This window comes from Mytilus galloprovincialis, unplaced genomic scaffold (genome assembly GCF_965363235.1).
Source record: "Mytilus galloprovincialis unplaced genomic scaffold, xbMytGall1.hap1.1 HAP1_SCAFFOLD_366, whole genome shotgun sequence".
Taxonomy (NCBI): domain Eukaryota; kingdom Metazoa; phylum Mollusca; class Bivalvia; order Mytilida; family Mytilidae; genus Mytilus; species Mytilus galloprovincialis.
The window spans coordinates 2,200-17,600 of NW_027468268.1; the positions used below are offsets into that span (position 1 = coordinate 2,200).

A 15,401-nucleotide genomic window follows, 5' to 3' on the forward strand; every position below is an offset into this window, starting at 1 on the left:
ACAATTTAAAGAGAAATTAAACAATTTCGAGGCAAGGTTCACTCAATTCGTCATTTTGACATGCATTTTGACTTATTTCTCCGTTAATATAGAACGGTTGTAGAAAATATTGCATCTCACAATAGAAAATGGTTGTATATGTATATATATTCTTCGATATCATTAAAAAAATAAGAAAATAAGGAGAAACCTATCTTTCTTCTGTCTATTGATGTTCCGTCATTGTGCCGGATGTTAGATACCATCGAGTCCGATCAAATTCTGCCGTTGTGGTTTAGACACAGTGTATATAGAGACTCTTTGTATTCTGTCAGGGAATTTCTATATATAATTTATTGTTAAAATGGAAAATAGTGATTTGGCAAAAATGAAAGTAAGGTAGAGATTAGAGGGAGGCAGGACTTTTTTCGGGGCGTCGGGATCGGGTGTTTTTAAGCTCGGGATTTGGGGATTGATACCTACGGGATCCGGGAATATATTTTTCGATTTCGGGATATGAATTTCTTTAAAATCTGCATCTCGGGATTTCATGGTTTAAAGCCCGGGATTTTGCGATCAGGACCCCTCCGATCGACAACCCCTCAAATTAGACTAAGTCGGTATTTGTCATTTATACATGATTCAAATCCTACCAATGGCATGTTAATAAGGCTCTTAAAAAAAGCACTGATGGATTGTCATAGAAGCATATTTTTTAGACTTATAATGGTCTATATATAAGCAGTTACATTTATTTCATGTTTAAAACAGTGCAAATTTTTAATTAGGTTTTGACTTTTACCAAAAGAAGCATTGTAACAAAGGGGAAGAATAGTTGTGGTCGTCGGCCAGAAAACTCGAATATAATTGAATTTAGCAGAAAGGAAACAAATATCGAACTTTGGAAAAAGGGAGATACCTTTTATGTAATTCTCAATACTTAATATATTTTACAAAAAAAAACATTCTTCAACACTTCATAAGCTGCATATGCCCGCGATTTCGCGGGTGTGTTCTAGTTAAATTTTAAAGTTTTATCATATTTTTTCGGATGTTTGCTTGATTCATAGAGTCATTCTGGTTCATTTTGACTGTTCAGTTTATTTACTAGTATATAATTTTACGTGTATCAAAGACAAAATAATGTATCGCTTATTGTGTGCAATCCTATGACTGTGCATACTCTTGAATTACTTTCTATTCATGTGTTTACATTATTACATATATCCAAGGGACAACTGCCGTCAAACTGATGCAGGTACCTGTATATAACCAATAACACGAGAATTAATTCTATAGAAATTAAGCCTACATGTTGCGGGTGTAATATATATACACATAACTTAAAATAAGGCCATTGTATACAAGTTTCATAACAACAAAAAACAATTCGTCGAAACCTTTTTTGAACATGGTATTATATGTAACAAATGCAGTCAACAACAATTTTGTCGCCAAATCACAAACTGTAAAGATACTAGTACTGAAATTTTTACCACCGTCTATACACGGGTACATAACTCATCAGAAAAATAAAACAACATAACAGAACAAATCAATTACACTACAAATCGTGATTGTAAGTAAAACATGAAGAAGCTGTTGCATCTGTATCACAACGAAGGGCCGATTTGTTAAAATTACAGAAAAGGCAATAAAACATGAAGTAGTAACACAGGGTGATCTATGACCAACTGATGTAAGATGTTCTTCGGTAAAAATATATACATGTACATGTATTTTCTTGTCTTATCTTATAGACGATAAAACCTTAAAAGACAAGAACAAATACAGATATACATATTTAGAATGAGTAAATCAAGATTTGAATTAGTTCGATATTATTTGGCTCCTTGACAAGTTACATGGTGTGGCACCTTGCATAAAGGATGTTAATAATAAAATAAAATCAATATTAAAAAATCAATAGTCATGGCCTTGTTTTTGTAGGAATACCTGTTCAAGGTATGAAAATAGATGATGTGACGTATGTTTATGTACTATAATAAGCATCTGTCGGGCTATTGTTAAAACACGATTTACCTGTCTTATCGAATGAAACAAATTGCCGGCAAATTGTCCCTACCTCTTTAGACATTTTTTCAACTTTTATCGTATTTTTTCTTTTTGTAGTGCATTAGAATCGGAATAACAGTACTGTAGTTGAAGAGTTGCCACCGCCAATTTTGATTTGACGGTCGCAAATCTCCGTTTTACTGTCTCTGCTACGCGTCGCCAGTAAAACTGCATTTGCGACCGTCAAATTAAGGAATAACAGTGCAGTAGTTGAAGAGTTGCCACCGTCAATTGTAGATTCTAATGCAATTTGTATGTAACAATTTTTTTCATTGGCTAAAAGTTGCCGTCAAATTAAGAGATAACTGTATTGTATTTGAAGCTTTAAGGACGTCCATCGGTAGTTTTACTGTCGCAAATTTAGTTTACCTGGCGACGCGGAGCGGAGACAGGTAAACGGGTATTTGCGACAGTAAAACTACCGATGGACGTCCTCAAAGTTTCAAATACAATACAGTTATCTCTATTCTAATGCAAAACAAGTTTATAATCAATTTTCAATCATTATTTCAGTTTAAAATGTTCATTAAAGAAAATTCCGCGAAAAGATGTTATGTTCTTTGGTCCTTACACTAGGTGACGTCATAGGTATGCTTCCGGCGTCAAACATGAACACCGGGCGTTTTCTGGCTTCTGTGTCGCTTCAGAATGTAATAAAATTTGGTAAAAAGAAGATTTTTAGGCGCAACAAGTGAGTTTCTTGTTTATTATTGTAGAAATAACATGTCAATACATTCCGAAATTCAAAATGTCGGCTTCCTTAGTTACAGACAAGGAGATAGAAAATTTTACGCTTGCTGTTATCCAATCAGAACAATTGTTACAAAATAATTGCATTAGAATCCACAATTGACTAGGCGTAACTAAGGATGGACCCGCCATTTTGAATTGTTGAATCAACAAATGTTCGATTACTACTTTATAATCGAAAATAAAACAACACCTTCCTCCAATTCGCCGTTTTAATGTAATTTTATCCGAATTTGAATCGTATAGGTAACGTAATAATCTCCAGTTTGTAAGTTTTCATTTGTATGACGTCATGTTTAGCCATGACGTCTTTGCGCCAAAATCATTCATGAAGTTTCGCGGATTTTTTTTATTTGTCAAAATTTAGACCTTTTTTCAAGTTTTATCGTATTATTTCTGTTTGTAATGCATTAGAATCGGAATAACAGTACTGTAGTTGAAGAGTTGCCACCGTCAATTTTGATTTGACGGTCGCAAATCTCCGTTTTACTGTCTCCGCTACGCGTCGCCAGTAAAACTGCATTTGCGACCGTCAAATCTACAATTGACGGTGGTAACTCTTCAACTACAGTACTGTTATTCCTTAAGTAGCGGATTCAGGTGTGGCGTAGAGGACGTCAATCCCTTTTTGAATAGGAAAAACATCTTTGTCGTATGTCTTTCTTTCAAATGTACAAATGTCGTATCTTTAATTTATCATTACATAACTTATTATAGGGTATATGTGTTTTGCTTAATGTGGAAGACTTGAAGTGACATATTTTTGCGCACATCACCGTCATTTCGACTCTGGATGAACGTGGTCTCATTTGCATTATTTTCATACCACATTTTCTAGGATTTTTTAACCGGCTTATTTCATTTTTTTTATATGAATAAGGCCGTTAGTTTTCTCGTTTGAATTGTTTAACATTGTCTTATCGGAGCCTTTTATAGCTGACTATGCGGTATGGGCTTTGCTCATTGCTGAAAGCCGTATGGTGACCTATAATAGTTGTTAATGTCTGTGTCATTTTAGTCTCTTGTGGACAGTTGTCTCATTGGCAATCTTACCACATCTTCCTTTTTTTTTATATTTTACCATTCTACCCATTTTGGTATCTAAGAAATACTAGAACCTTAACATTTATTCAAGAATCAGAAACTAGTTTCCTTATACAGTGTGTGGCAAGTGGGCTACATGTACTTGGAAGATGAAAAGGGTTCCACGATAGTTCAATAGTAGGTGATATATTGGAATTATAATTGTGCAATCGAGTTCGTTGGTTTCTAAATGAATATTTTACACTCTGTTTAAAACGTTTAAACGTGTAAAACGCGATTCAGAATTGACTTGCAGTGAATATTCATAAAACTTTTATACCATTGGACGTTAGGAAAATAAAATATATTTGGTTGATATTGTACTCTTACACCAGCAGTTCAAATTTGTTATTACAAAATATTCATAAAAAAAGAAATAAATTTCGGATAGATCTCTATAAATACATTCAGAAGGGGATTTGATACTCAGAGGGGAATGTGAAGTACTCGTCGTAATCTAATCCAATCAAATGATTCTTTCGTTATCAGTATTTTTTTACATAGAAAAAAATAATAAGCTTTCATCTTTGGAAAAACATTAGGAGACACAATTAAAACTTACGAAAATAATTGTTAACAGGACCATCACGATTTTTAATGACATGCACCCACATCCCAGTGTCACATCATGTTGCCAATCAAATAATAAAACATGCACCTAATGATAACGATAATGATAATTCTTTGCTCAATATATTTGGTTGTATGTTATAAAACGAGTAGAATTAATAAAATTATACTTTAAAGTTGTTTCTGTATTTTCAATTACTTCACAACAGTTGTATACCAAACTCACCAAGTACACATTTTCTTGTCTTTGCTTTCTCGTTTCTGGCTGATAGTTTTTCGTCTAATTCCAGTTTATATTTAGCGGGACTCCCGTCCTCTACTTTCCTTGCTGACTGCATCAATCTCCATGCTAACGAAACTTTGGTTTCATAAGGCTCACTGACATAACTGAACGGTCCTTCAATCGAACCGGCAATACCACGCACCTGAAAATTGTAAGCCGTCCTTCCCTTTAAGTTTTGAACAGTAAACATGCACTGTGGGCCTTCTGTCTGTACTTTGGACCATGTCTTAGAAGTCTTTACCTTATATCTAACTTCATAACAGTCAACAGGGCCCGTCGACGGCTCCCAGGTTATAGTACATGTAGTGGATTCAATAGAAACTTTCTCCGGCTTACCTGGTTTTGACGGGTACTGATCGTCTCTTGCCTTTGGTCTTGGATTGGACATTTCGTCTAATAATAGCACTGCGTGATCACGTGTGATTTTTGAATTTCTATGCGTTCCAGCACAGCTATCACATAGCGCTTCCTCGCAGGTTTTACAATAAGATTCTGCTTTAACGTCGATACACTGTTGTTGGCAAGGTTCACAGAACAATGAGTTTATAGCGTTTGAATCGAGAACAAGTTTTGAATTATCGGATTCTAATTTATTTGACACACTGTTTCTTCCGTTTGTGCTCTTTTTCTTTATATCGTCTGTGGTTTTAGCTATGACACTATTTCGTCCGCTTGCTTTCCTTTCGGGTAATGTTTTCGCGACGGAGCTTCCTGTACGCAAACTAACAGATCGTCTAACCGAATTGATTGGTGTAGCTCGTGAGTTAGTGCCTCGTGGTGGTACGTTCGCTTGGAAACCAACTTTTCCAGATGCACGTGAAGATGCAGAAGAAGCGTCTGTGCGTTCACGTGCTGTCTTATTAAAAGGATTATTCGAGGGAGTTGAACTCGAAGCGCGGCTACTGTTCCTGCTGAAAAAATTCAGTCCTCCGTTCTGTGGCGTCGGCGTTTTGTTGTAGTCTTCGTCATCATAATCGTCCATTTAGGTGAGGTAGTATGGTTACATGGTACAAAGAAATTAAAGATCATTTGGCGGCATAAAGCTGGAAGAAAAAAGCATGAATTTATTACTCTCAAGTAAAGAATATACATGAAATATTTGCCACTGTGCGCAAAACAAACATCAATCAATCCATTATAAAAATGTGTAATAAAACGCGCGTCTGGCGTACTAAATTATAATCCTGGAACCTTTGATAACTATATAACCAAAACTTTTCTATGCATTTATAAATATAAGGACATAATTCTGGAACCGTAAATGGTAAACCCATCAAAAGTGCACTTGTCCTAGACTTCATAATCCATGACATTGTGTTTTAATTTTAAAATATTGCGGCATGTTAAATAGTAAGTTATTATCCAGACCCCAGGAAAATCTCACTTTTATAATTAACGGAGATATATAACGATGGAACAGTTAATGATAAAACTATTAGAGTCGAATATATAATGTGTGAAATTGTATTAACATATCAACAGAATTGGTCGAGCTGTATTTTAGTTATCATCCGGAAATAAATCTTGAGGCGGACGGACGGACGATAATGTGCATCACTATATTTGTCCCATGTGCAATCAAGTTTTGAACGATGTAATGTCAACTGTGCGGTCGAATGGCGCGTCTGTAGCAAAATATTAAACAACAACTTGTTCTAAAGATATACAGAAGGAGATTTTCTATATCTAAGGCTGTAAGCACACATTCACTTAATCTTTCAAATCGATAACCTATAATTGAATAGTACGCGTATGAATATTTTTGGCAGATTTGCAAATTTTCTTTTTGAGCCTTCATCTTAATGCAGTGTCGTGTTCTTAAAAGTTTGTCAAAGACATCATTCTGCAAAATGATGCACTAACCTTGATATATATTACTGTTTTTTATTGAATATTTTTGCATGCAATTAACATTCATATATAAAAGTGTATACTTTGTTTAAATTGATCTAAGTTAACGATCTATTCACTTGAAACCCATTCGGTAATATTATCCAAAATAATTTGTTACACTTAGTCAACTTTTGTAAAAATGTATTTAAAGACGAAATAGTTAAAATATCACTGTGTCCTTTTATGCGTTACTTGTTGTTTAACTAAGGTTATGGATAAGTGTCCAAAATTTCTTGAGTACATGTTTCTCTATTCCTTATTTATTTAATTGTATCTGTTATTCTCTATCATTAATATTATAGCTTCTAAATACTGGCTATTTAATTTTTTTGTTGGCCTATTTTTTTTTTTTTCCTTGTTTTCTTTTTAACCCTTTAGTCCTCCCTTTTTGCCCTTTCTCTTTTCTGTAAAAAGTCAAATAACAAACATACCTAACTCCAAGGAAAATTCCAAAAGCAAAGTTCCTTATCAAACGAGAAAATCTAAATCTTATATCAAACAAATGGAAGATCAAGTCTGCAAATAACATCCAGACCCTATTATCCTAGTCAATCTAGCTCTAAAATCACTCAACCTCCAACTAATTACAACACAAGCTTTTTTTTTGTGAAAATTATAATATAGACTTGTACTAACAACATACTAAAACTATACATTGATATGATTTACGGAAAAGGTTATTTTGGGTGAAATATATGGTTTTTAGAGAAAAAATGCTGAAAACTGGAAAAGAAGAAAATTTATTATTTGTTGTTGCATTTTTAGACCTAAAGCATGTAGAAGACAGGAAACTTTATCTTAATATACTATAAAGTAGTCCATTAGCTATTATTATTCATATTGAAGTAAATTTGAGGTGAAATGAGTGATTTTTAGTGAAAAAACGTCGAAAACTGGAAACTCAGAAAATCGCCGTTGTTTGTGGTTAAATTGACTAGACTATATTGTATAGTTCCATTAACGAAACGTATAACAGATCAAATGTTTATATTTCACAAAAATATTTGCTACTGGACATTAAGCAACCAAAAAATAATCAATTATAATATTGTAGTAGCAAATAAGGCTCGTAGTTGTTTTGCTACCCTTTTTGTAATTCCACGAAAATGTCGGACAAGAGTCAATAAGATATTGACGAAAAAATAACAGAGACAAGCACATTTGGAGGTCACCATACGGTTGTTCTTGCGTCGAAACAATATGGCTATTTATTTAGAAAGAAAATGTCTGAAAAAAAATATTTAATATTATAGACTTGCATAGAAATGACTGAACGAGCTAAAAAAAAACAGATGGAAATGCGGTAGAGTTAAAATAGGTTACCAACCTGCTACAAAGTTTTAATAAAAAAAAAAACTTCTATGAAAAGGTTCCTTCCGAAGCAATAGCATTCAGAACGGAAAAAGACGCTATTTGTAGATCCCCTTTTTTAATAGTTCGTGCTGTCGTTTATTTGTTAGATGTTTTTTTTTCGGCTTGCGTTCTCATGCCAGATGAGTCTTTCAATGTGTACATGGATTTTCTTATATGACTGTGTGCTTCTTTTCGTTTGCGTTGTTCTGCGTTGTAACCAAACATCAAAACTAAAATTATGCTATAATCACAGACGTTGTTATGTTCTGAATTTTGACAGAAGCCAAATACAGCCGTGAATGGATTGGAATTCGTTCCATTTTCGGCCTGATCAAAGAAAATAGCAATGACATATATTTTTTTTTGAAAACCGATTTTTTACAAGTTTACATCTACTAATCGTATTATAATAAATATTGGTTTTAAGTATGAAAAGCATACTTACCAACGCAGACATTTGAAATATGAGGTAGATCTTTGATTTTAAATATCCATTTTTGTTCATTCTTTTTAAAAATCCACTTCTATTCTTAAGCGATTAATGCATTGTTTTAAATGTAAATCACAATGGAAATTATGAAGCATTAATGCGTACATATTAAATTTACAGAAAACAAAAGAAAACTATCGTAATTTAAAAGTAAATAGACAGTTTGCTATATACACAAATCGTACATTTGTACTATTCAAATTCGTCCATGTTTTGACTTACAGGGGTCTAGTTTCTATAACTTATGTATGGTATTTTTACTTACTATTGCTCTGTAGTTATTAACATTTATGGATAGTAATTATACAAATCTTTGTCATCTCCTTTTTATATTTCAAGAAAGAGAGGTTTCGTATTTATCAAATTATATCAAATACTTGTCGAGTACATTTTTTGTCACTAGATATTTTAGCGACGTATCGTCCTTACAAATTGTAGTCGTAACGGACGATGAAAGAGATTTAAGATTTCATGTTTGAAGTCAGTGGGACTATGTTGCATTGCAAAATGGATCGGGGCTTTATTTCCTCATTTCTAATGATTGATTGATCGTGAGTTGCTTAACGTCCAGTGGAAAATATTTCATGTATATTTAGCAGTGGCGGATCCAGAAATTTTCATAAGGGGGGCTTACTGACTGCTGAAAAGGAGACCCGGGTCAGTCCTGCTTCAGTGATTTTCTACATTGTACATAATCAACCAACTTTTCCCTACAGAAGGGGATAGGGCCTCCTGGAAACTCTCAAAATCCGCCTGTGCTGTTCATGACATTCATATATAACTAATACATTGAACGTATAATGCTTAAGTTAAATATTATATGGTGCTGACAATTTGTATTGTTCCCCTCTTTGAAAACAATAAAAGTTAGATACTAGTAAGTAGATTTATTTGTATATCTAGTAGCATTCTAATTCACTTTGCTATGATTGAAATGACTTGCAATTCTCATTTGATAAATAATTATAACCGAAATAGCACTCCTGTGTAGCAATAAACGCTGTTTAGAAAATTCCATCTGTCCGATTCTGTGGTAAATTCGAGAGTGCCGGTCTCTTAAAAAACATACCACAGGAATATTTGACAAGGTTTTAGAGATTATATTTATTTCACTAAGTCTTATGAGTCATTGTTTGAAGTATGATTAACTAAGACATAACGTTTAGTGTCGAGGAAATAACAAGTTAACGAAAAAAGAATAGCCCACGGAGTCATGTCGGATTTCAACCTGCTTTAGCCAATACACTCAGAGAACAGGATATGCTCCAAGAGTGCATAGAATGATTGAACTTTGGTTACCGTCCAGCTGCAAATATCACATGCATAATTAGCAGAATAGCATGTTAATGAAATATAAATACACCATGCTTTTTACTTTGCTATAATACTGAGTCACTAGATCACAGGAAGGCATATTACCCTAAGGCTAATAAAACAAAAATTGGTCCAACTGTGAGTCTACAAGCTGGCCAGTTTTTGTTTTACTCCTTCTATGACCAGCATGAATGTCTTGCATAAGTATGAACATGTATATATGACCGTATATCATAGACGTAAGAAATATTAGTGTTGACAGCTACTTTGTATTGAGAGCACTTTTAGGAGATGCATTATTTGATAAATGGATTTACAGTTCTCATGGTTTTGGTGAATCAATGTCTGGACGCTGATGATCAGTGGCTATTGTTTGTTAATGTGGTTCATAAGTGTTTCTTGTTTCTCATATAGATTAGACCATTGTTTTTCTTCTTTGAATGGTTTATCACTAGTCATCTTTAGGGCCCTTTATAGCTTTCTGTTAAGTGTGACATAAGGCTCCCTGATGAAAACCGTAATTGGGCCTATTATGGTTTACTTTTACAAATTGGCACTCATACCAATACCGTTATAGCTTTCTGTTATGTGTGAGATAAGGCTCCCTGATGAAAACCGTAATTGGGCCTATTATGGTTTACTTTTACAAATTGGCACTCATACCAATACCATTATAGCTTTCTGTTATGTGTGAGATAAGGCTCCCTGATGAAAACCGTAATTGGGCCTATTATGGTTTACTTTTACAAATTGGCACTCATACCAATACCATTATAGCTTTCTGTTATGTGTGAGATAAGGCTCCCTGATGAAAACCGTAATTGGGCCTATTATGGTTTACTTTTACAAATTGGCACTCATACCAATACCATTATAGCTTTCTGTTATGTGTGAGATAAGGCTCCCTGATGAAAACCGTAATTGGGCCTATTATGGTTTACTTTTACAAATTGGCACTCATACCAATACCATTATAGCTTTCTGTTATGTGTGAGATAAGGCTCCCTGATGAAAACCGTAATTGGGCCTATTATGGTTTACTTTTACAAATTGGCACTCATACCAATACCATTATAGCTTTCTGTTATGTGTGAGATAAGGCTCCCTGATGAAAACCGTAATTGGGCCTATTATGGTTTACTTTTACAAATTGGCACTCATACCAATACCATTATAGCTTTCTGTTATGTGTGAGATAAGGCTCCCTGATGAAAACCGTAATTGGGCCTATTATGGTTTACTTTTACAAATTGGCACTCATACCAATACCATTATAGCTTTCTGTTATGTGTGAGATAAGGCTCCCTGATGAAAACCGTAATTGGGCCTATTATGGTTTACTTTTACAAATTGGCACTCATACCAATACCATTATAGCTTTCTGTTATGTGTGAGATAAGGCTCCCTGATGAAAACCGTAATTGGGCCTATTATGGTTTACTTTTACAAATTGGCACTCATACCAATACCATTATAGCTTTCTGTTATGTGTGAGATAAGGCTCCCTGATGAAAACCGTAATTGGGCCTATTATGGTTTACTTTTACAAATTGGCACTCATACCAATACCATTATAGCTTTCTGTTATGTGTGAGATAAGGCTCCCTGATGAAAACCGTAATTGGGCCTATTATGGTTTACTTTTACAAATTGGCACTCATACCAATACCATTATAGCTTTCTGTTATGTGTGAGATAAGGCTCCCTGATGAAAACCGTAATTGGGCCTATTATGGTTTACTTTTACAAATTGGCACTCATACCAATACCATTATAGCTTTCTGTTATGTGTGAGATAAGGCTCCCTGATGAAAACCGTAATTGGGCCTATTATGGTTTACTTTTACAAATTGGCACTCATACCAATACCATTATAGCTTTCTGTTATGTGTGAGATAAGGCTCCCTGATGAAAACCGTAATTGGGCCTATTATGGTTTACTTTTACAAATTGGCACTCATACCAATACCATTATAGCTTTCTGTTATGTGTGAGATAAGGCTCCCTGATGAAAACCGTAATTGGGCCTATTATGGTTTACTTTTACAAATTGGCACTCATACCAATACCATTATAGCTTTCTGTTATGTGTGAGATAAGGCTCCCTGATGAAAACCGTAATTGGGCCTATTATGGTTTACTTTTACAAATTGGCACTCATACCAATACCATTATAGCTTTCTGTTATGTGTGAGATAAGGCTCTCTGATGAAAACCGTAATTGGGCCTATTATGGTTTACTTTTACAAATTGGCACTCATACCAATACCATTATAGCTTTCTGTTATGTGTGAGATAAGGCTCAGTGATGAAGACCGTAATTGGGCCTATAATAATTTCCTTTCACAAATTGGCACTCATACGACATCTTTTTATATATGTGAACAGATGGACAGAGTAAGCAACAATAACAGACTTTTAAGTTTTATATTTTTTGTTGAACATGTTGCTGAGAATAATAACTTTAAAAGGCAACTAAAAGTCTGTAAATTCAGTTAGTATCCAGGTAAACTTCTGATTTTTTTCAATAAATTTATCTTAAGGTGGTACCTAAGACTACAGGAAAATAACTCTGTAAAATCAGCTAAAAGTTTTAATTACGTTGTGATGTAAAAGGAATATTAATCTAAATGATCAAAATTGGTGTTTGTCAAATTGCTATATAACCAGTGTAATTTTTCTGACACAACAGTTGGTTCCTTCTTTTTTTTAATTTTTTATATTTTGTTAAAGTGTCAACATGGTCAAAGTAATAACTTTACCAAAATTTAATGAAAATTAAACGAACCAAATGATTTTTAGTTAAAGTGTTGGGTACCACCTTAAAAGACTACCAATTCAACAGTGTGATCAGATCGTTGAATTTTTGTTTTGTTATCAATAAATTAAAACCCCACTAAATTTTGTTGTTATACACAAGTGGTGTGTCCATTCATGGTACTACAATCTATGGATACCTAAATTTTGGAGTAGCACAAGGTCATGGTTTTCTCTGACTGTTTTTGACATCTTACACAAAATCCATTGGGAGTTGGAGATTGATATATTAGTCTATAAACATGTTTTTCATTATTAGCAGTTATGAACTTTTGAACTAGCTTTCTGTAAATACTCTCGGATCTGTGATATGTTATTCTTCTGTATTTGTTATTTTTGTTGGTGCTTTGTATCAATTTAATGAGTTGAGCATTTTCCCACTGATTTGTACTGGTACATCCCTGATCAAGTTTAGGGGGTGGGGTTTAGAACAAGGAAACATGTACAACTGCACAAAATTGTCCCAATTCAGGAGCATGCTTCCCATGGTTGCATTATACCATATATGTTTTTTATTTATCTTTTGTACACAAATCACTGTAATTTTTTCAATAATTTCATTTATCGTTTTATATTTGTCTTTTCATGGCCATTTAAAACTACTATGTGGTATGGGTTTTCCACATTGTAGAAGGCTGAAGTTGATTTATAGTTGTTAACTTTGATGTCATTTGAGTTCATTGGCAATCATTCCACATCTTCTTATTTCTATAAAAATAGCAATAATTTTATACTGTAAATTCATTAAAAATAGAACTGAGATTTTATTAATTTTTTTTTCTAATCTAAGAAGCAAGTAACACATATGACTTGGCCAACAACTCAAATGTTTGAAGATCTCAATCTGTGTTTTTTGACTATTTTTCCTGCCTTGTATCTTTTATTCTAATATAAAATCACGATCTATATAAGATTCCAGTGGTAAAGTTCAACAGTTAATACTAGTATAAGATCATAATTTTTTTTCATTTAAAGCTGTCTTCTTTGTCTATGGAGCTAGTTGCAGACCATGATCTATACAGATTATTCCTAGGTTCATCATTTTGGTTTTACTAGAGGCATATACCACTGAAAAGAGAAAAGTTATAAAAATAAAATTGAGAATGGAAATGGGGATGGTGTCAAAGAGAGAACAACCTGACCAAAAAGCACAAAACAGCCAAAGGCCACCAATGGCTCTTCAACAGAGCAAGAAAATCCTGCTCCCGAAGGCATGCTTTAGCAGGCCCCTAAACAAAATGTGCACTATCATACAACGTTAAGTACTGTGGATTTATTTATCTTTCTATCAAAACCAATTTTGTTGGATCAGAAACAAGTGTATTTTCAAGGATACTAATTACTTGCAAGTATCATGATTTTGTGCTTTCACGAACTCTGCCTAGTAGAGGAAATTTGTTTTTTATTTTATATTCATTAATCTAATCACTAAATCCATTGGATGTGTAATGGTTGATATTTTAGTTTCCTAAAACGTGATTTTTTAACTATGAACTTATTATCATATTTTTAAATATTTGTAATTTTTTTTTGTGAATACAGGTACATGAATTATGAATTTTAATATTCAACAAATTACAATTTTTAATAGGCATGTATATAGACTTGGCAAAACCATAATCTTAAATATTTGCTTTTAAAATGCTAGTTTTCCTCAATCTACAAAAATTGGTATATTAGAAAATAACTGGATCCACAATATTATTTGTTACTGGCCCTGAACTAGCTTTTATATCTGAACTAATGTCTTACTGTAAGTTGATTTTTGTGCTTTGTGCTGATAATTTAATGAGTCAAGTCATTTTCAGCTCATTTTTACAGTTTGTTCTTTACTTAGTGCTATTTCAACTCTTCCAAGATGAAGGTTTAAAGGAGTGTTGAGAGGGCTCAAAACACCTGCTATATACAGACCCAAAGTAATAAGTGTTAAACAATTTAAACAGGAGTACTAAGGATCTAATCTATATAAAGTTTACTGACAGATTTTTTTTAATGAAAATAGCTAAACAAAGTAATTTGGTATAAATAAACTAAAGAACCGGTTTTGTTACACGGTACAACCCCCCCCCCCCCCCCCCAAAATAAAATAAAATTCTTAATATTGAAGACGTTTACCTCTTCATACATCCCTGCAGTTTTCCTGCCTTCTGTATTAAATGGTGGCTTCAAATAAGATCTGAAAATAAAAATATAATAAGCACTTTGTTTTCCTGCATAAGATCTGTTTTTCACTCTCTTTCTTCTATTGCAGAGTATTGTGATATTTTTCAAGCATATTTATCTGACCTATAAATTGTTTATAGGTAACATTAAATGATCTTTTTTAATAGACCACTTTCGAGTTCATCCGTCACCTAAACTTGTCAATTATGCATGCCTTTATGACGTCGACTCATTTACCAGATAGAGGGGGTCGCCTGTATCCCTGCACTATTAACGTTCATCAAGCATCTTAGTGATCGTTATTGTGCAGGATCAACTAAAAATAATGGTTGTTCTGTACGTAAACAAACACAATTCCTTAATGACAGAAGTGCCGATTGTCAATTAATGACGTTTAGTTTTTGACCGAAATGCATTAAACTTGAAAGTTGTCTATTATAGTGTGTGATAACATTGTGTTAGGGAATTCGACGTTTGCTGTACCACTGTTCACTCCAGCGCAATTTATGACAATACCACTGTATCAATCAGAATGATTTTTTTTTGCAGTGTTTTAAGAAATGATTTTACTTTGTTGTCGCGTATTATTCGTGATACATTCAATGTTTTAAAAAGGCGAATTTTCTGTAT

At 33.5% G+C, this 15,401-nt stretch overlaps 1 protein-coding gene and 1 long non-coding RNA gene across 2 annotated transcripts; both read right to left on the reverse strand.

Moving 5' to 3' along the window:
• Nucleotides 1-4,682: 4,682 nt before the first annotated feature.
• On the reverse strand, nucleotides 4,683-8,522 carry LOC143061511 (uncharacterized). Its single transcript, XR_012974444.1, has 2 exons — nucleotides 8,433-8,522; nucleotides 4,683-5,784 (listed from the first exon to the last, which is right to left on the reverse strand). It is a non-coding gene; the product is annotated as an uncharacterized LOC143061511 (long non-coding RNA).
• A 4,843-nt stretch (nucleotides 8,523-13,365) lies between these two features.
• Nucleotides 13,366-14,784, reverse strand: LOC143061512 (uncharacterized protein HI_0077-like; the record flags this gene model as incomplete). The annotated part of the gene is given in 2 exon segments (XM_076233753.1): nucleotides 13,366-13,676; nucleotides 14,724-14,784. Coding segments are annotated over 2 exon segments (91 nt in total), but the record flags the coding sequence as incomplete, so codon positions are not given.
• Nucleotides 14,785-15,401: the final 617 nt, after the last annotated feature.